General features: G+C 32.7%; 3 protein-coding genes across 4 annotated transcripts; 2 read left to right on the plus strand and 1 right to left on the minus strand.

Annotated features, from left to right (window-relative positions):
• Positions 1–2,551: 2,551 nt before the first annotated feature.
• Positions 2,552–4,063, minus strand: LOC110655483 (stemmadenine O-acetyltransferase-like). Its single transcript, XM_021811795.2, has one exon. The coding sequence runs from the start codon at positions 3,955–3,957 to the stop codon at positions 2,683–2,685; it is 1,275 nt and encodes a 424-aa protein (XP_021667487.2). The 5' UTR covers positions 3,958–4,063; the 3' UTR covers positions 2,552–2,682.
• An 8,221-nt stretch (positions 4,064–12,284) lies between these two features.
• LOC110655482 (GRAS family protein RAD1) lies at positions 12,285–18,245 on the plus strand. The gene is given in 3 exon segments (XM_021811793.2): positions 12,285–12,821; positions 14,639–17,158; positions 17,161–18,245. Coding segments are annotated over 2 exon segments (1,530 nt in total). The 5' UTR covers positions 12,285–12,821; positions 14,639–16,608; the 3' UTR covers positions 18,141–18,245.
• A 164-nt stretch (positions 18,246–18,409) lies between these two features.
• On the plus strand, positions 18,410–21,814 carry LOC110655481 (protein HHL1, chloroplastic). Of its 2 annotated transcripts, XM_021811791.2 has the most exons (6): positions 18,414–18,926; positions 19,349–19,486; positions 20,770–20,856; positions 21,015–21,062; positions 21,299–21,441; positions 21,554–21,814. In XM_021811791.2, exons 1-6 carry the CDS (start codon positions 18,651–18,653, stop codon positions 21,570–21,572), a joined length of 711 nt encoding a protein of 236 aa, XP_021667483.1. In that variant the 5' UTR covers positions 18,414–18,650; the 3' UTR covers positions 21,573–21,814. The 2 variants fall into 2 exon arrangements, with proteins under 2 accessions (XP_021667484.1, XP_021667483.1); XM_021811792.2 differs by lacking the exon at positions 21,554–21,814 and having other exon boundaries at positions 18,410–18,926; positions 21,299–21,445.

Genomic DNA, 21,814 nt, shown 5'->3' on the forward strand with positions numbered 1-21,814 from the left:
AATTCGTTGATAAAATGTCATAGATATATTTAAATGATTGTCTCCATGAAAGTAAACGGGATAAGGATGAAGTCGGACAATTTATGTTTTTTTCTTTTGAAAAATAAGGAAAAGATTAATGATTCATTAATTACCCACGAGTTAAATAATTGGTACAAGTTATGGTATTCTATAATTAATCAGGTTTAAGTAAATTAAATATTTTATAATTTTATTTTTAATATTTTTTATATAATTTATTTTTATTAAAATTTGAATTCAAAACATAAAAATAATTTTAATATTACTAATTTAAAATTTATTAATTCATTTTAAATATTTTAAATTTATTAATGCAAAATGGATTTCTATCCAACTTAATCCGAATGCTACAATTGCTCATTAGATCATGGTTTTTGACTAAAAAGAATGTTGAGTTCGGTCCTCACCCATCAAAAAGCTCATAATAAGGGTTGTATTATACATTTTGTATTTTTAAACTATGATAAATTGAATTTAATTGAGAAAAATTTTAGAACTGAGTATTAAAAAATAATTTAAAATTAAATTTAATAAATTTTAGTTATTAGAATATTAAAATAATAAAATAAAATTTTCAAACTATTTTTCTTAATAATATTTCAATAATGTTTTTATTTAGAAAAGCAATTTGATCCTAACAAATTCAATGTCAAACAAATATTTAAGAAAGGATAATTTCTTATTTATACCCGGTTGATCATGAACTTAAAATATAAATATATAAAACTCATATATTTGATAAGTAAATCATATCATATATTTTATATCATGAGACTATAATGAACAAGATATTAAACAAGAAAAATCCTAAAAATGAGAAATTCTAAACTCAGTCATCACACACTCCATCACCTTTTAATTAATAAAATAAAAATTATCTTTAAAATCATAAAATTTAAAATTCTAATTGAAATTAAATAAAAAAAAGGGCTATTTAGACGTTGCAGAATTAATCATGCTAGAAAATAAATCATGCATCCTTAAATTATGAATTTGGTAAATTTTATTGTCAATTGTATAAAATTATTATTCAGAGATCTTATTATTATAGAAATTAATACATAAAAATAAAAGATTATAGAGTTTTCTTTACACAGACAAAAAAATAAAACTAAAAATTTTCCTAAAATATAATGCAATTAATTAATTAATTAAGAACATTAATTGAAGTCTTCATTTATATCAATTCCCATGAAGTATCAAATGAATTTAATTTAAGAAAAAGAAATGGATGTCATAATTCATAAAAAGTCAAGGGATCGATGTTGGGATATATTATATGAAGAAGTTGAAAGTTTCTCATTAAATGAAAACTACTGCATTAAGAAGTTTATATGTATTGTCTTTTTGCTCAAAAAAAAAAACAAAGCTTGTATTGTCACCATCATTTTGTTTTAATCTCTTCTGACTTTTTTTTTCATTATTTTTGTTCTTTTTATTTAAATTCAAAGATTTCGCTCCATGCTCAAGGTTTTTCATATAGTATTTTCCATGTTTCATGTTTGACCATCACATATTAATTACTTATATATATATATATATATATATATATATATATATGTAGCGTTTTTCAAATGGAACATATTTATGGATTAGATATGTAATATGCAACCGTTATATGTATGAATATTGTATTATAATTATTTATGGTGAGTTTTATATATGTGAGTCTCATCATAATTAATAATTAAAGTATATTTATTATATATTTAATAATTACACTGAATAAATTTTTTAATAATATAGAAAAAAATTTTCTATGATTTTCATATGTCTTTTGGAAAATAATTAATATAAAATTCTTTAACTAAATTCCAATTGATTGGCCTCTTTTAAAAAACTATTTTAGAGAAAGCATTCTAAGTGAAGAAACATGGCTCAGAGCACACGGCAATGAGACACTACTTAAATGAGGTAATCAAACTTGAAGTCTTAATCGGTACAGTTATCAATTATCAAAGTTAAATCTGTCCCCTTTTTTTTAATTAATAAATTTTGATTAATTAATTGTGTTGAAGAACTTGAAAGTTTCTCATTCAATTCCTACGGTTGACGAATATGCTACAAGACAAGAGGGTATCTATAATTAATTTACATGAAATCTACTGAAATAAGAGGCTCATATTAATATCACCATCATTTTGTTCTAATCCCTTCTGACTTTTTCTTCTCATTATTATATATTATTGTTATTTTCTTTCAATCCAAGGATTTCATTCCATGCTCAAAGTTTTTCCATAGCATTTTCCCATGTTAATTCAATTGTATCCCGACACCAACAACATATACTAAATATACTACATTTATATTCTCGAGGATTTTTATTATCTATGCCTGACTCGCTATAAATCTAATGAGATATAAGAAATATAGTGAGATTTAACTATTTGTATTTTAAATTTATTACTATTTATGAGATTCAATTATTTCTCTGTTCTTGAACTTGGCAACAAAAACTTAATAATAGATGAGGTAATAAAATTTAAATCTTAACATGGTTATTGCAAGTTAAATTTACAAATGTTGTGCATTCTCAAGTTGAAATTTCAATTGAACTTAAATAGAAAAAATAACAAACACTACTCTTTGATGATCAAATTCAAACTAAAGATAATATGCTTGGAAATAAAAGCAAACTTTGCCCATTATGCATCCATTTGTCTAGAGGTAATTTGGACTACCTGAAGAAACATGTGCAAGAAGCTCGTTATCAGTCTCAAATTTAGCCATATCTTTGTCCTTCAAGTTAACCCATGCCTCTATACCTTGCCCCTCTTTCGTATCAAAGAAGACGACTAGATTCTTGAAAGTTAAGCGAGCCGTGCCTACCCATACGGGCTTTCCCCACCCAAAATCAGATTCATATGCAGGAAACTTACACAAACTAGTGAAGCTAAAAGAAACAATCTCTCCTTTGGCCACTCTCTTTGACTGCTTTCTCATGAAATTCAAATGGCCATCACTCTGTTGGAGATCCTTCACATAGTCCAGGTTCACTTTTCTTAAGGCGTCTCTCATCTTGCTCAGAATTCCATAACACTCATCGTCCTTAGATTCCATGTCGGCCACTGCTATGGCTATCCTGCTGATATTCCCAAAATGCAACTCTGATAGAGGCGGGTCCATTCTTGGCCTCAGATTCACTGCGTGAAGAACTGTGTAGAGCTTATCAGGTTCATCTTTTACCTGAGTTGCTGCCATGAACCGGCTCCATATGAAAACAGATAGAGCCTCTACCCTTGTTGGGCGGCTGCCATTATTGCTATACTTAGCTCTAAGAGCTGCTATGGTGGAAGCATCAAACACAAACCTCTTTGTGACAACATCCTTTACAATCACATTCCTGGGTTCAAACCCAGATAAATTTTTGGGTGGAAAGAGAGTGGAAGTATCAAAGGAAGGGATAGCAATATCTGTATCTCCATGAGCAATGGCAGCCCAGCTTTTGAGGAAAGTAAATTGTGACAAGGCATCACCAACCTTGTGTGAGGAGCCAAAAGCAACGGCTAACCCACCACACTTGAAGTACGTAACCTGGAAAACAGCAACTAAATCCTTCACATCATCAAGTTCAAAGGGAAGGAACTTGTTGTTATCACTAGGATTTGGATTTTGGAAAAAATCTGAGAGGTGACAATTGGCTTGGGCTTCCACAAAGGGAACACCTTCATCGTTGCAATCTATATAGGTGTTATCCTTAACCCGTCCGGCGAGCGGGTAGAATATGGTTAAAGCTTGTGAGAGGGATTGCTTTGCTTGGTTGCATCTTTCTATGTTGGTTGTGTTGATTTGTTTAGGGTAGAAGAGGATCAAAGGCATGAAAACTGGGATTTGGATTTGATCAAGAAAGGAAAGTCGATGATGGCGATGGTGGTCAGGTGTTGGAGAAGATGGCTTGATTAGCTCACTCGAGATCATTTCGACTTCAATCTTCATTTTCTTCTTTGGAAATTAATGTTAACAAAAAGATGGAAGGAATACTACAAAATGGTTCTTGTAAGCAACAGAAAGTAGATTGCTCTATTTATAGAGAGCACATAATGCATATGGTCAATTTTTTCCTTTAATTTGTTCAAGTGGGAATTTTGAGTTTTGAAAATTATATGTTGACATGCCTAACCTGGTTCAATGATCCAAAGCGTATCACCACCTAATAGAGTTAGAGTGAATCCTTACTCCCCAATCCCTTTACTCTCTCTCTCTCTCTCTCTCTCTCTCTCTCTCTCTCTCTCTATATATATATATAATGTCATCAATATATCTTTCAACTACACATTTATAACTTCTTTAATTTTTTAACTCAACTTGAAACTTCTTAGGCATTTCAAAAACGACACTAATACTATTAAATTAAAACTGATTAATTAAATTATTAAATTTCTTAAATTTTAATTAAGGATGCTAAAGGAATAATAGACTAATAAATTATTTACTTTTTAATTTTGATATAAACTTATCAAAAAGCTGGTTCCCTAATATTTTGTGTATGTTAAGAAAGTTAACCAATTCTCATCAATAGATTCTACCATTTAGAAAAAAAAAAAAAAAAAACCTTTAATTTTGGTTAGCTACTTTTAAAAGTAATCAATTACAATTTTTTTTCTTTACTTCAACTTAAAATTAAAATTTTATAATTTTAAAAATATTCTAATATTATTAATAAATTAATAGTTACTTCACCACAATAATAATTTATTATACAAAGATGTATGATTATTACCAACAGTGTTAGGTGTAGTGCAAGACTCATCCTTAAATAAGGTATTATTGAGAAAAATAGTCATTAATTCTGAAAAAATTAACTTTTTATAGACCTTAGAACGAACATAAAAAATACCCTGATAAAAAAAATATGATTAACAACTATTATTTTTAACTCTTTATTAATGTTAGCATAATTACAGCAATCAGCATGATTATAGGAGATTTGTGTAACATAATTACAGCAATCAGCATGATTATAGGAGATTTGTGTAGCATAATTATAGCAATTATTATTCTTGTCCAAATTAGTTCATATTCTCATGTATAAATAGATGTAATATCTCTGTAAATGAGACACAGACAAATACACAATCCTTTTCTTCATTACTTGTATTCTTTCTTCTAACATGGTATCAGAGCCATAAAACTTTTATTTCTAGTTTTTTGAGGTCTCTCTGCTCTCTCTACAACCTGTTCTGGTTCATTCTTTCATACCTATTATTATACCATTTTTTTTTTCTCCTCATCTTGTTATCAATGGAGAAATCTGATATTTCAAAACCTATTGCAACAGATTGATCGGTTCCAACTATAATCTTTGGGTTCAAGGAATGAAAAGTTTTTGATAGGTCGCAAGCTTTGGCGTATTGTTACCGGAGATATCACTACGCCGACAAGAGAGAACGATGAAACCGATGCAAAATTTGTTGACCGTCTTGAGGATTGGGATAGTAAAAATCATCGATCATCACCGTTTCGCAATACCTGTCTCGTCCATCCACATCCGGTTTGCTAATTATGACTCGCAAAAGAAATGCGGATTTTTGGCTAATCGATATCGGACCATGGACTTGCCCACTATTATCGGTTGTGGACTACTCTTCATAATCTGAAACAAGAAGCGAGTCAATCGTGAATGATTTTCTTGCCCGTGTCCAACCTATTTGGAATCAAATATCTCGTGCCAAAATCGGTGAAGATCATCTTCATCTCATTCAAGTTCTAATGGCTCTTCGATCGTAATATGAGGCCGTTCGAGCGTCCTGCTACATCGAAATCCACTCCCATCATTGGAACGCTATTCAAGAGATTATTTTTGAAGAGACTCGTCTCGTTTGGATAAAACTCCTCAATTTGAAGTCGCTCTTGCAACTACTCGATCCTCACATCGTAATCGGCAATCAACTCTGTAAGAATTGTAATCAAATTGGTCATGCTTTTGCATATTGTCCTACCATAAAATGCGATATTGTCATGGTTACGGTCATATTCTTGAACATTGTCCCACACGCCTCCAAGATCAAAAGGAGGGCATTCTAAATTCAAGAATGTCTCAAAGCACGGATCTTTCTCTGTCCACCGCTGTTGCTCATCGAGGGCTCTACCGCCATCACCATGAGTGATCTTGAGGCACTATTCAAACAGTTATCTCTTCTAATTCTCCTGCCGCCATGTCCGCCACTCGGTAATTCTTATTGGCTTTTGACTCGCATGTTGTAATCATATGACCACTAATCTTAAATTCTTGTCTTACGCAAAAACTGTATCTTCCTTACCACCAATCCATACCAAATGGTACTAAAATGAACATCACACATACCGGTCATGTGTCTACCTCAAATCTTCATCTCCCGACACCTATTATATCCCTAATTTGGCACTCAATCTTATTTCATTGGTCGGTTGTGTGAAAAAGGACTAAATGTTATTTTTCTCACCATGGTGTCCAGTGCACAGGATCCACAAACGACAGATTCTTGGGAGGGTCGCAGAGTGGGTCGATTATTTGAGCTTACATCTTTACATCTTCCTCGAGATTTGTGTCTCAGCTACAATCCCTAATTCCTCCATTCACCAATGGCATCTTCGTCTTGGTCATGCTTCTACCAGTAAAATTCAACCTTTAATTTCTCGTGGATTATTAGGATCTACTAAGTTTGAGTCATTTAATTGTTTAAATTGTCAGCTTGCAAAACAACCTGCATTATCTTTTTCCCATAATAATACTACTTGGACACTCCTTTTGGTTTAATTCATTCGACATTTGGGGTCCTTCTCCTATTTCTTCAATAAATGGTTTTCGTTATTTTGTAATATTTATTGATGATTATTCTCGGTTTACTTGGATATATTTTTGAAACATCGATCCGAGTTATCACAAATTTACATCACATTTGCAAAAATGATTAAAACTCGATTCTCTTGTGACATTAAAATTCTCCAATGCACAATGCCATGGAATATCGGATTCTTCTTTGCTTGATTTCTTAGTCAACAAGGCACCGTTGTTCAACGTTCTTGTCCTCACACCTCTCAACAGAATGGGCGAGCGAACGCAAGCATCGCCATATTCTTGATTCTCAGACGCATACTCTTCTTCTTTCTGCCTCATGTCCAGAAAAATTTTGGGGAGAAGCAGCTTTTCATGCTGTTTATGTTATTAATCGTCTTCCTACCTTGGTTCTTCATAATTTATCTCCTTTTGAAAAGTTGTTTGGACAACCTCCTGACTATTCCATCCTTAAACCTTTTGGATGTGTTTCTTTTGTTCTTTTACAACCTCATGAACATACCAAATTAGAACCCCGTGCTCGTCTATGTTGTTTTCTTGGTTATGGCATTGAACACAAAGGGTATCGTTGTTGGGATCCTGTTTCTAATAAGTTACGCATCTCTCGTCATGTTACCTTTTGGGAAAATACTATGTTCTCTTCTCTTTCCAAATTTCATCACTCTGTCAATACTGACTCTCTATTTTTCACTGACTCCTCCAAAGAGCTGTTTCCAAGTCCTGATCCAGGTGATTGTGATGTGCTCAATATTAGCCCAACTACACCGCCTGTTGAATCGGCACGATTGTTGATCCAAAGACTGCGCTGCATCTCCTCCTAGCACTACTCTTAGTCGTTCTACCCGTTTAAGAGATACTCCTGATTATCTTTGTGATTTTCATTGTTACTGTACTATTGCAACCCTTCATGAGGATCATTCTTATCGTGAGGCAAATCGACCTCTTTGGCGACAAGCTATGGTGATGAACTTCAGGCTTTAGAGAAAACTCATACTTGGGATTTAGTTGATCTTCCACCAAACAAGACTCCTATTGGTTGCAAATGGATTTACAAAATCAAGACCCGTTCTGATGGAACTATTGAACGCTACAAAGCTCGCTTAGTAGCCAAAGGGTACACTCAAGAGTATGGTATCGACTATGAGGAAACTTTTGCTCCAGTGGCCCGATTAACATCTATTCGCAGTCTCTTAGCTATTGCTGCAGTTCGTAAATGGAAACTTTTCCAGATGGATGTTAAAAATGCTTTTCTTCATGGTGATTTAACAGAAGAGGTTTATATGCATCCTCCTCCTGGTTATCATTCTCCTCATAAGGTTTGCAAACTTCGGCGAGCCTTATATGGATTAAAACAAGCTCCCAGGGCCTGGTTTGCCAAATTTAGTTCCACTCTTGCTCAACTTGGTTTTCTCTCTAATCCACATGATTCTGCATTATTCACTCGTCCGAATAGCGGTGGTATTGTTCTTCTGCTGCTTTATGTTGATGATATGATAATAACAGGAGATGATTCATCTGGTATTTTAGAGTTACAACATTATCTCAATCAACATTTTGAAATGAAAGACCTGGGTTCTCTCAGCTATTTTTTGGGCCTTGAAGTTTCTCAAAATTCTGATGGCTATTATCTATCTCAAGCCAAGTATGCATCCGACTTACTTTCTCGGCAGCATCATCGATAGCAAAACAAGTATCAACCCCATTGGAGCTCAATTGCAAACTTACACCTCGTGATGGCACTCCTCTTGATGATCCTACTTTATATCGATGACTTGTCCGGGAGTCTTGTTTATCTCACGATTACTCGACACGATATTTCATATCTTTGTTCATCCGTCACCGGTTTATGTCTGCTCCTCGATCAACTCATTTCTGCGATGCCAATCCTTCGTTATATCAAAGGCACTCTTTTTCATGGTTTGCACTTTTCCGCTACCTCCTCCCTAGTATTATCCGCTACTCGATGTTGATTGGTGATCCGGCGGATCGTCGCTCTACAATCCGGTTATTGTTTCTTCTTGGGTAATTCTCTTATCTCTTGGCGTAGCAAAAAGCAAACTGTTGTTGCACGTTCTAGCACAGAATCTGAATATCGTGCTCTTGCTGATGCTACATCTGAATTACTTTGGTTACGGTGGTTATTAACTGATTTGGGTGTCACTCATTCTTCTGCCACAATACTTCATTGCGATAATAGAAGTGCCATACAGATTTCTCATAATGATGTATTTCATGAGCGTACCAAACACATCGAAATTGATTGTCATTTTGTACGTCATCATGTTGCTCATGGCACCATATGTTTGATTCCTATCTCCTCTGTCAGCCAAACCGCTGATATATTCACCAAAACGCATCCTCCCGCTCGCTTTCAGGATCTCTTAAGCAAACTCAAGTTGGCACCTGTGCTACCACCTTGAGTTTGAGGGGGGGTGTTAGCATAATTACAGCAATCAGCATGATTATAGGAGATTTGTGTAACATAATTACAGCAATCAGCATGATTATAGGAGATTTGTGTAGCATAATTATAGCAATTATTATTCTTGTCCAAATTAGTTCATATTCTCATGTATAAATAGATGTAATATCTCTGTAAATGAGACACAGACAAATACACAATCCTTTTCTTCATTACTTGTATTCTTTCTTCTAACAATTAAAATTCATATATTTGTTAATCTATATCTGTAATCTATAATCTATCTATCATTTTTCAAGTAAACTAATTAAGATAATAAATTTATTTTTGACTTTATCAACATGATCGATTTCTTTTCTAGTGTGTAATATATATGAGAAAGATCCTATAGCTAAGTATATTAAAACCCTAATCCAATCTTTCAAGAAAACTTTTGTAAATTTATATAAATATAGAAGAAAATTCTGCATAATATTGTTATTAATTGAATAAAAAATTCACAAGAAAAGTGGCATCAAACAACTACCCATTACCATAGTATGTAATACAATTTGTCAGCATTGATTGATCAACTAAAGCTACTATATATGACTTAGTCAAAATAATTCCTTCTCTCCTTAATTACTCAACTCCTATATATGCTTATGTATTATTCTGTTTTACTTTTCTTTTTTTATTAAGATAAATGAGAAAGTATTAGAATTTATTTTTTTTTATCTCTTATATTATAATATAAACATTTAAATATATTATATTGTCAGTCCAATAATTTTTTTTTATTAATTTTAAGTTTTATTTTTATCTACTATTGTTTTCTCCCAAGTCACCTCCATATTCCCTTTATATTGTGTTTTCACATTAGCTGAGAATATAATTTTATATACAAACACGTTAATTTAAACCTTATTGATTATAATTTCACCTCTAATATTAAATATATATATATATATATATATATATATATATATATATATATATATATATATATATATAATTCCTAAAAAAAATACAAAAACCAAATAAAAGTCCATTTCAGTCCACACAAATCCATGTGTGATATTCTAATGGAAACTCCATTAAACAAGCTTTAGCCAAATCTATTAGCTCAATCATGGGCTACATAAGTCCAATCTTGTGCTTCGACATGTCGTTCAAGTTTTTTAAATTGTTGCTCAAAATTTTTTCTTTTAATGTTCACGCTAAATAAACTAAGATTTTATAAAATAAAATTTTTCAAAGTATGATTTTTTATAGTTTTTAAATCTTTATAATTTTTTAATATTTGAGAGAAAGAGAATGTTTTTTTAAAATATTTAAAAATTTTAAAGAAAAAATTTTATTAACCCATTAATTTGATATATTGAAAAATAAAGATTTTTAGAGGTTTTCGAAAACCTCAAAATATCATACTTTAAAAACCTTTTATCTTCCCAAATGCAAGTTTATGATTTTTAAATCTTGAAAAACCTTTGATTACTTTAAAAACTTATTCTTAAATAAAAGATAACGGGTAAAACGTTCCCAATTAGTATCTTATCCATTCATGAGGTCGGATACTCGATTTCGCTTAAAAGATAAAAGTGTTAAAGCACTCATGCTAAATACCCATTAATTATTTAATATTTTTAATATTATTAAAAAATTAATTTTGATTTATAATCATATGTTTAGCAAGTTTTGACAACTTTATTTTCGCATCACTATGGATAATTTTGTTTGTATTATCTAGGCTTTTGTGTTTTGGTATTAGAGAGAGCAATGTATGAGATCCCAATCTACACTCCATCCACTTCTAAATAAGCTTAACCTTTGTTGATTAGCTAAGAATTTTTTATTTTAAAAAAGTATATTCAATTTGTAATTAATATATTATATAAAATTATAATAAATATTATAAAAAAAGTTAGCACTCCTATTTAAAAATCATTTTATTTTAATTTCTTATTAATTAAATAAATAAAGAAGTTATAATTCCCAAAAATCACCCCTTGCAATTAGCTTCTCAAAAATGACTATTTTGTCAAAAAGTACAACCTTCCAAAGCCAAATTTATCAACACAAAAATATAAATTATAATTCAGGTAAATTGTACCATATATTTTTCCAACTTATGTGGTAATTTTGTTTTAATTATTTAATTTAAATTTATTAAAATAAAATTTCTTAATTTTATTTTTTTATTAAAAAAAGTCTATTTAACTTACACTAGCAAGTTTTCAGATTAAAAAATAAATAAATTTACCCTTTTAACTTATTTTTCTTTTTTTCTCTTTGTCACTTTTATAATTAAATTAATTAATATTATTATCAATAAAATTATTATATTTTAACTAAATTTATTAATAAAATTACTGATTATATAAATGTTATTCATTATTAATTAAAATTTAATTTGTAACAACTTGATAAACAATAATAATAAATTTTAAATTTGAAAATAATATTTTATTAATATATAATACTTTATCAATATTTTAATTTTTATAAAAATTTAAAAAATAACAAACAATAAATAATAAATTTATTTTGGTTGAATATTAATTTAGTGTTAAATAAAAAAAAACCTAAAAATTAACCTATAATTTATTGCAAGTTAAGAAATTTTTGAAAAATAAAATTAAAATTTAGAGATTTTATTTTAATAAATTAAAGTTGATTGAATGATAATAGATAGTTATCGGCTCTCTAAGACTTCATCAATTAAGCTCTGTTAAAATGATTTAAATAATATATAATTATGCCTAAAATCAGTTTAGAAACATTAAATATGTTTTTTATAAATAATTTTATTTTAAATTTTAACAATTCTATAAAATTTTTAAATTGTCTTTCATTAAATATAATTTATAAATATTATTATAAAATATATATTTTATATTTAATTAATTATTTATTTATTTAAATTTTTTTAAAAATTATTTATATTAATGAATTTAAATAATAAATATAAAAATATAAATTTAATTTAAGTATTATTTAAATAATAATAATTAAGTTTAAAATTATTTAAATAACTTATAATAAATCTAGAGAGCCTATCACAAGCTTCTTTCAGCCATTAAGCGGACCCGTTTGGCGTAATTTCTTGGCCCCATGAATCAATCGCCACCAGCAACCCATTATCCACTGACGGTGTAGCCAGCAGGGACATCCAGGTAGGTCCCTTTTCTTCTCTCTCTCTCTCTCTCTTTCTCCGCATGTCCTTCCTGAAACTGTTGTTGCTTCCCATTGGCTACTACCTGTGATTACCATGTACCCACTTACGGAGGCTATTCACCACCGGCGGGAAAATTCAACAGGAAGTTGCCTGTGACGCTGCAGTTTCATGGAGGTAGGTTTGTGAGCGGGAGCAATGAGTCGGTGGGTAACGATGCGTTTTGCAGAAGGAATGCCAAGTTGTGCGATGTAATTGTTGTTGCTGTTGATAATAGATTGGCACGGTGAGCAGATACCCGTGTGAGGATGGGCTCTAGGTTTTGAATTGGTCGCCAAGCAGGCGAATTTGGCTTCTTGTAGGAGATTGGGTCTTCAATGCTGTATTTTTTATAGCTTTGGTGCTTCTATGCTTGAGCCTTGGCTGGCTACTTATGGAGATCCTTCCAGGTAACTATTTGGTTCCTTCCTTTGAGTTTGCTCGAGATTTCCCAGTAGACAGTACAGACGCAGCTCTGTATTGAAACAGGGGAATTGTGTAAAATTGTTGGTCTGTGTAATGATTTCAAGTCTTGGCCTTTTGCTCATGGTTGGAATTAAAAATGGAATTGGTGGAATGGAATGGTTCTAGTACTCCTGCTGTTGTGCATACCTACTTGAATTTGTCATAGAAATTTACTTATCAATATTATTGTCCCAGGTTATAGATTTCAAAGAATGGTGATTGTACTGTACTTTTGATTGAATTATATGATTCTGAGCCATAGGAAAAGCCTAGATGATGATAACACATTTCTTTTGAAACTCAAAAGCACATTACTTTGAACATATTGATTTTTCTTGGCCGCTTATTATTATGAATGTTAAACAATGGTCTTATACCCTCTTTTATTGAATTTTATAACTCACAGTATTATGTTAACATAATTTTAGGGTCAAATATTGCGTTATGGAGAAATAGACAAAGGACAAATTATAAGAATTAGACGCTAAGTGATTAGATGATTAAGTTTCACGTATGAAGAGTTTATCTGATGAAATTTAGTGAATAATAGGAGGTGTCTAAGATTTACACTCAAAACTCCAAGAAACTTTTATATCAATAATATCATTTAAAGCAACCACTGAATTTAAAATTTCAAATTTGTCAATGACTCTTCAAGAATGAGTTTTAATTTCCAACAGTATAAAAGTTTCAGAACTTTTCAATTTTCTCGCCATTTTCGCCTGTAGGAGGCCCTCAATGGTTATAGGGTCCTTGAGAAAAAATTTGTGCAGCTAATTAGTTGTAATTTATCAACTTCAGTAAAATTTTATATTTAGCGTAAGTTCTTCTTCACTGATTTGCTATGTGCAATATGATTAATGATTAAGGGGGTGTTTGGTTTATCTGTTGGGTGCAGCTGATAGCTGATAGACACCCAAACAGGTAAATTGTGGTGTTTGGCAAGTTTAAAAATATAGAGCTGATAGCTGATGGGCAACTGATATGATATCCATCAGCTGCAGTTTGTGTATCAGCTCTATTTTTAGAGCTGTTTCGATAGCTGATCTGGTTTTATTTTTTATTTTGATCATACTATCCTTTTTTATTTAACTTGAAAATTAATATTATTAATATTTTTATTTTTTTATTTATAATTTTAATATTTTAATTAATGCATTTCAACTTTATTAAAATATTTTTTATTAATAACATAAAATATAAAATATTTATTTATATCTAAAAACTTAAAATTAATTATAAATTTTTCTATTAGCAATAATAATTATTTTATTATTTTATCTATATTTTTAAAATTATTTAATTATCTTAAAAAATAATTATTTTCTTATTTCAATAATAAAATAAATGATATAATATAAAAGATTAATAATTATATATTTATTTAAATAATATAATATATTAATTTAATAATTATATATTTAATTTAATAATAAAATAAATAATATTATGTAATAAATTTATAATCATATGTTTATTTAAATAATAAAATAAATTATATGATATATACCCTTATTAGTCATTTCACATATTAACAGCAACAGCTAAATATAATTTTACCAAACACTTAATATAAAACAGCTATCAGCAGCTATCGGTTATCAGCTATCAGCTAACAGTAACAGCTATCAGCTAACAGCTATCAGTTGTATTCAACAGTTAATCCAAACAGGCCCTAAATTAGTAGCAGAATATAGATGCTAATTATCCTTTGATTTTTGTCATGTAGTTATTCACTAACTTGGTCCTGTCACTAGAACAGGTGTGTATTACTTTGGGTTTGCGCTGGTGCAAAGAAAGTGGATTATGTGGCAAGAAAGGCTATAAAGGCAGGCAAGCTATTGGATCCTATAAGGTTGTGGCACAGGTTCTGATTTACCTCTTCTTCATTGGAAGCACCCACACATTTCAGAAGTTAAGCTGGCAAACTCATACTTCTATGGCAAGGGTATGTGCAAGCTGGCATGGAAACTATTCCTACCTGAAGAAGAATTCAACCTAGATCATCCAGCTGCCAACCATCTCCTCCGTGGGAACGAGCCACCTCTTGAGTACTTGCCACCATCATTAGTGGTTGCGGTAGAACATGACTTTAGAGAGACTGGGCCATTGCTCGCTAAGAAGAATTGCAGAAAGTTAATGTGGATGCACCTTTTCTTGTTTATAAGGATGCTGTGCATGAGCTTGCTACCCTTGACATGCTTCTCCGGACACCATATGGGTCAAGAAGAACATATCTCTCAGAGGTCATGAGTTTTCTTACTGAATGAATCAGAAAAGAAGTAACAGATTACAATAGGAAGAGAGATGTTTAATTGGTGTATAAGCAGTGTTACCTCTTCATCATTTATGATGTTGGAGAGGAGCAGGATTCTTGTACATAATGCTGAGGGTTATAGCTTCCAGCCAATTTTCCATGAGTTTCCATTCAGGTGAGGATTTGTTCCCTTTCTTGTAAAGCACATAGTTTTTGTCAGAAATTAGGATTTTCCGGAATTTATAGATGGATGTTCCCTCAAATATATTAGAAACATTACTTTGTTCAGCTCTTCATTTCATTGTTTAGAGGTATTGGAAATTACATATAGAAATAAAACAAAAGTTATTCCATCTCAATTCCTTCCATCTGATCATTCAAAGTAATTAAGCAACTTTTATGTGAACCCGCTTCTTTCTGGCTTGTGAGAACGCATACGTTACCTTGCTGGTGCCAAGCTTGCGTCTATGCTATCTTGCCGACAGCAATGTTGTTTAATATATTAAAGAAAGGGAATAAGATAGTATATCCTGCATGGATTTCCCAAGAACAATGCATATGCAATTGTAAATAGATTCTACTGTGAATATGCTAATACTGCAGAATGATAGCACCTGAATTGGCCGGCTAAATAGTGCATGCTCATTATCTGTGTATTTAATTTATATTTGTATCACCTAGATAAAAAGGAAGCCATAATAATTATCTGTTTATAAGATATTGTTGCAGTAACTAATGTTGAGAACATCATAAAAGTGAATATGTTGATTAGAAGCAATAAAATATTATTTTTAGGGTAGATTTTATATGTTCTGATCATAATAATTTTTTAATGGCTAAAAAATACTTTCAAATTATTTTTTACAACAACATAATATATTGTGCTTTAAAAGAAGGTTTCAACTATAATATCACATAAAAGTATGTCCCTTTCATTGCTCACCTCAACACAGAACGTAGTAAACAAAAACCAGATAGATGCAGATAAAATTGAAAGCCTATTAGTTTGCTCTTGCTTGTCTTTCTTCTTTTTTAATTTGTGCATTGCCAATGGGTTTTCCCTTGAGTCAGTCGCCTGGGAAGGTAGCAGAAGCAAACAAAACCATAATAAAAGCAAAAGTCACTAAAAAAAAACATGAGAATAGCGTAAATGAGCTGGATAGAATGGAAAGCCAAAAGGGACAGGTTATTGAACTCCTTAACTCTAGGGATTCCACGCCTATGTAAAAGAAAGAATGTGCCTTGATTGCTCCATGCTTGCTTTGCTTTGTGCCTGCTGGAACCAAGACAACATTCTATGCTTAATTCTATTTTTCATGAGTAATTTTCAGTGTAGGAGAATTAAATATTGTGGCTTTGCAATCATCACTCTCCAACAAGGGAACTCGTTCAAATTATAAATATCCCTTGCTAGAAACTGGGTCTTTCGGGATTCAGTAATTGCATGAGTGTTTGATACACTAAAAGAAGAGATCATGTATCCTCCTTCCTATACACAATCTGAATTCTGCTGTGATGATAAAAGTTATGAGACAACTGGTTTATATCTCAATCTCGGCCACATCATGCCGGATTTTTCTGTATTGGAGGATGATTGTACTGCTCGGTTTGATTTTGATGAAACACGAAGCCACAAGAGGGTGAAGCAGGCACCAAGTGCCACTGTATCCAATGGAAATGGTGCTGGACTTTATTGTACTGGCAGTAATGGTAGGACTAGTACGAACAGCTTGAATATTGTGCCTAGACTCCACTTCAGGGATTATGTATTGACTTACACAGAAAGGTATTTAGCAATTGAGGCTATGGAAGAAGCAACAGCAGCCTTGATGGACGACGAGAGAAATGAAGTCATTGAAGAAGAAGGTGGTGATGGGATGAAACTATTACAGCAACTCATTGCCTGTGCTGAAGCTGTGGCTTGCCGTGACAAGACACATGCTTCTGCATTACTATCAGAGCTGGGAGCTAATGCCCTTGTCTTTGGAACATCATTTCAAAGAGTTGCTCCCTGCTTTGTCCAGGGCTCTCTGATCGGCTTGCACTGGTTCAACCACTAGGGGCAGTGGGAGTTCTAGGCTCTCCAGCAAAAACGGTCACTACTTTTACAGCAGAGAAGGATGAGGCCTTGCGGCTTGTCTACGAGATTTGTCCACAAATCCAATTTGGTCATTTTGTAGCAAATTCATCAATATTAGAAGCCTTTGAGGGCAAGCGTTCTGTTCATGTTGTGGACTTGGGGATGACCCTTGGCCTGTCCAATGGCCAACAGTGGCGCAATCTAATACACAGCATAGCCAACCGCACTGGCCAACCGCCTCACCGCCTTCGAATAACAGGTGTAGGAAACTCTGCTGAGCGCCTTCGAGTAATAGGGGATGAGCTAGAGTCCTATGCACGAAGCTTGGGATTGAAATTTGAATTTTTGTGGGTTGAAAGCAGCCTGGAAAACCTGAAACCAACAGACTTCAAACTCCTTGATGGTGAAGTTGTAATCATCAATAGCATTCTTCAGTTGCATTGTGTAGTGAAAGAGAGCCGAGGAGCACTAAACTCAGTTCTGCAGATGCTACTTGAGCTATCACCAAAGCTTCTCATTTTAGTAGAGCAGGATTCAAGCCATAATGGACCATTCTTTCTAGGGAGGTTCATGGAAGCATTACATTACTATTCAGCTATTTTTGACTCACTAGATGCAATGCTACCCAAGTACGACACGAGGCGAGCGAAGATAGAGCAGTTCTTTTTCGCCGAGGAAATCAAGAACATCATCAGCTGTGAAGGACCAGCAAGAGTGGAGAGGCACGAAAGGGTGGACCAATGGCGCAGGAGGATTAGCAGGGCTGGATTTCAGCCTTCACATACGAAGATGACAATGCTGGCAAAGCAGTGGCTAGGAAAGGCCAAGTTTTGTGAGGGTTATGCAGTTACAGAAGAGAAAGGATGCTTGGTTCTTGGGTGGAAATCAAAGCCTATAATTGCAGCTTCTTGCTGGAAGTGCTCCTGATTTTTTAATTTTTTAATTTTTATAAATTTCATAAATTACACATTATGTTTTATAAAAATCATAAAATACATAAAAAGTTATAAATTGAAAAATCAGTTGGTTCAATTTTTTTTTAATTTTTTATGAAATTAATTCAACAAAATTAATTAAAAAATCAAACTGAAAAATTGAATTAAACTGGTTTAATTATTTTATATTTTTCTCATAATTTATTTTGTTCGACTTGCACAAAAACGCACCGTATCTTCATCTCTCCCCAAAACGCATAAAAGTGTTGAGGCTAGAACAATACAGATGGCGTGGATCATCCCAGGGCGGCAGGCCACCAGTAGCTGATGGGACCAGATGATTGGCAAATTGGAGGCCATGCCATCTGCCTCGTGTATGGTGGATATTCTTTCTACACGTCCTTCGTCTTCCATCTTCCTTTTCGTGGATAAGATTTGCCATTACTTCTGAATCGTGAAAAAACAGGAGAAGAACTGGAGTTTCGATTCGAAGAAGCCGAAAATGGAAGTGGGTTTGTCTCTAAATGCACTGGTTAGGCTTCCCTTATCAAACTCCTCAAGAACACATGAAGATGGGCTGGCTAAGCACTCACTGTTCTCTACTAGAACATCACAAAAACCTCTTCAGAGGCAAACAGGGCACTCTTTATTGGTAGTTAAAGCTAAAGGAAAGAAAGGAATGCAAGCACGTCAGTTTCAAAGGCCTCCAACACCGTCCCTGCCCAAGATTGAAGATGATGGCAATCCCAAATTTGTTATCTTCATTCGCATGGCTAATGTTTGTTTCTTTTTCTTCCCTCCTTATACTATAGTTGCTTTTTCTAGTTGAATGAATTTTCTGGCCCCTATCTAATTACAAGCTTGAATTCCAAATTCATGGGTAAAAAGCTGATTACTTTTGATTGAATTTTGGATTACTGGTGATATTTTGGTAAATGACACCATTGCTTTCATGGGTTTTATTCATTTCTCAATGAGCTTGAAATTTCTTATGCATTTGCTTGGTATTCTTAAGCTGGGTATGGCCATTGTTTTTATAGATAGGCTTTGTAGCGATAATTTCAATATAATTTTTCATTTTTTCTTATGGGTTGTTTGTGCAATTTAGTTTTTGAGGGATTGAAGTCTATTTTGTTAATATTATCTGTTTAAATTGGTTAATTAACTAGCGTAATTTCACATTCTTTCCTTTTGTTGCAGGTTTATCTTTGGTACCCATTAAGTCTTGTAACGGGTGGCACAACTGCTAAAATCATGGTTGCTGCGAAAGATAATTTTCTGGGAAAATATATCTACAAAGACACACTCGCTAGAAATCTTGCAGCAGTTATTTACAGAGTAAGTTCTCTTAGCAATTAATTCTGTTATGAACTATCATCTAGCTTTTATATTTGAGAAAACTTCTTTAACGTTCATTCTTTCTTCTTTGTTTCATCATTAATAGCAGTTGCTAAAACTTCTTTGATTCTTTGTGCTTTGTAAGGCCTTACACTCGATTCAGGAATTTTTTTTCGAAATTTTGTTGGTTTCAAACTCTTTTTGCCTCTCCGAATAAGCTGCTTTTAAATATGTAATGGGATAGATGTAGCAAGTACTGTAGTACACGGTCCGCATTAGATCAAATCCTCAAAGAAACAAGCAAGATTCAATCCAGAATCTTAAGAACCCAATAGAACAAATAAAGCACAGCCTTTCTAAAGGAAATCTGATTGATAAAAGTCTAAAAATCTCCCTAGAATTACAAATAAAGGGGTTTATGTAGTTTTTACAAGCCTAAACTAAATAGAAATAAGTTTACAAGTCCTAAATTAGATATGAATATTATTCTATAATAAAAGAAAAGAAGACTTCTAATTAAAATAAGAATTCTAATCAAAACAGGAAAAGTCAAGCTAATCCTGTCGACAGTCTCTCGAATGACGTGTGTGGTGTTGCACGGCTTGGCCATGCCGGCTTCTGGATAGATGGATCTGTTAACACCGGCTGATATATAGCTGTGTGGTCAGAATGTGTAAGCCAGTGGATCTTGATGAGCTCTTACACAGGTTGGCTGTGTGGCTTCCTGCCTGAAATTCCTTTGCTATGATGCCCGCAGCAGTCACCCACACCGGCAAAGAACTCAATCTTGAGTTATGATCTGGATAAGAGCTTGTGATGATCCAATAATAATGTGCTAAGTGCTAACACCTCTCACATCGGATATTAGACTGATTTATCCTTGAAAGTTTACTCAAACCACATAATGTTTAGTTTTTATATTTATAGAGAGTTTTATGGCAACTTATACCCTGTATTTTCATTTGAATCGTGTTGTACTCACAAAACCTAATCACATGCAGAAACAGAACCTTGCGTTCATGTCTTTTGTGGTTTGCCTTGCTGTTGTATGGCCTTCCATGTTGGTTTAGGTTCTGATCAAACAACAAACTCTTTCTTTTGTTGATTAAACAACTGTCAGATTTTCATATGAGAAAGAGGAAAAGAAGATGCATCAAATTGATATTTATTCAGTCTTAGACTGTTAGGTTGAACATTTTTTTGGTGCCTGCCACATCATCATTTTTTGTTAGTTTGGATAATTTTCCCTATGTGCTACTGACTACTGACCTTAATTTGAATAGGATGAGAAGGAGATACAGAAGACAGCATTTAAACAATATCGTGTATTGCAGTCAGCGACTGAGTTCAGATATGGTTACAAACTTGTTGTAATGGCCCTCATAGCCTTTGTCTTGCATTGTACAAAGTTCTAATTGTAATATATTTTTCCCATGTTCTCGACATGTTAACTAATAGTTGCACAAAAAGATAGAGAACGATTTGTCCATTTCATTGCCTGATTTTTTTCTATTTGTTGAATGTGAAGGAAAACGGTAATGTGAGGGCTGCCCTTTCTACCACAGATGTGATTGAGGTGAGCATTGTATATCTTTTTCTTTTTGGGGGGCTGAACTTGAAAAGAGGTCTTAAAGAACCCAAGATTCTTTTTTCCTCTAGGATTGTCAATCCTAGTGGTCTATTATATATGTGCTGGCTGGCTGTGAATTTTTCTTTTCCAACTCGGATCATATTATGTTGGGAGTTTTGATTATTGATTTATTGACATGTTGATCCTTTCTAAATAATTATACATCTGTATCCAATCTCCAGCTTCCAACACAAGACCAACTCAAAACAGTAGTTGATAAAGTGAAAGACTTCTTTGGCGATGCAAAAGACTCTTTTGGAAAGCTTACTGCTCTAAATTCAACTGCAACTGAGGAAGCAGAGGAAGTTCCCAAAGAAAAGGCCAAGTAAGTTAGACTCCATTTGTTGGTAAATGTCGCAAGTTTTCATACTTTCCAGTACTTGTCATGTTTACATAGTATTTTGAAGGCTTACCATCATAATTTTTCCATTTATCAGAGTTAAAGGCAGAAGGTGAAGGGGCCTTACGCTTGACAATGTCAAAGGAGATTGCTTCTGTGAAATGAAGCTTCACAGTGCGTACAAAGTCAGACAGTGAGGCAGCATGAGCCACAAATATACTGCATGGTTTGGTTTATAGATTTTCTATCTTCAAACCAGAATTTACATAACCTTTTTCATAGCCCTTTCTATGCATTTATGAAATATGTCATGCTTGAATTTGTTTGAATCAATAAATTTTGTTATGTTTTTTTCCGC

This window comes from Hevea brasiliensis, chromosome 7 (assembly GCF_030052815.1).
Source record: "Hevea brasiliensis isolate MT/VB/25A 57/8 chromosome 7, ASM3005281v1, whole genome shotgun sequence".
In the NCBI taxonomy this organism is placed as follows: Eukaryota; Viridiplantae; Streptophyta; class Magnoliopsida; order Malpighiales; family Euphorbiaceae; genus Hevea; species Hevea brasiliensis.

Excerpts from the sequence above, each read along its gene's own strand:
- LOC110655483 (XM_021811795.2), bottom strand. The coding sequence starts at position 3,957 with ATGAAGATTGAAGTCGAAATGATCTCGAGTGAGCTAATCAAGCCATCT.
- LOC110655481 (XM_021811791.2), top strand. The coding sequence starts at position 18,651 with ATGGAAGTGGGTTTGTCTCTAAATGCACTGGTTAGGCTTCCCTTATCA. Across the intron at positions 18,927-19,348 it reads TCTTCATTCGCATGGCTAAT|GTTTATCTTTGGTACCCATT; the intron begins GTTTGTTTCTTT and ends CTTTTGTTGCAG. Across the intron at positions 20,857-21,014 it reads GATATGGTTACAAACTTGTT|GAAAACGGTAATGTGAGGGC; the intron begins GTAATGGCCCTC and ends TTGAATGTGAAG.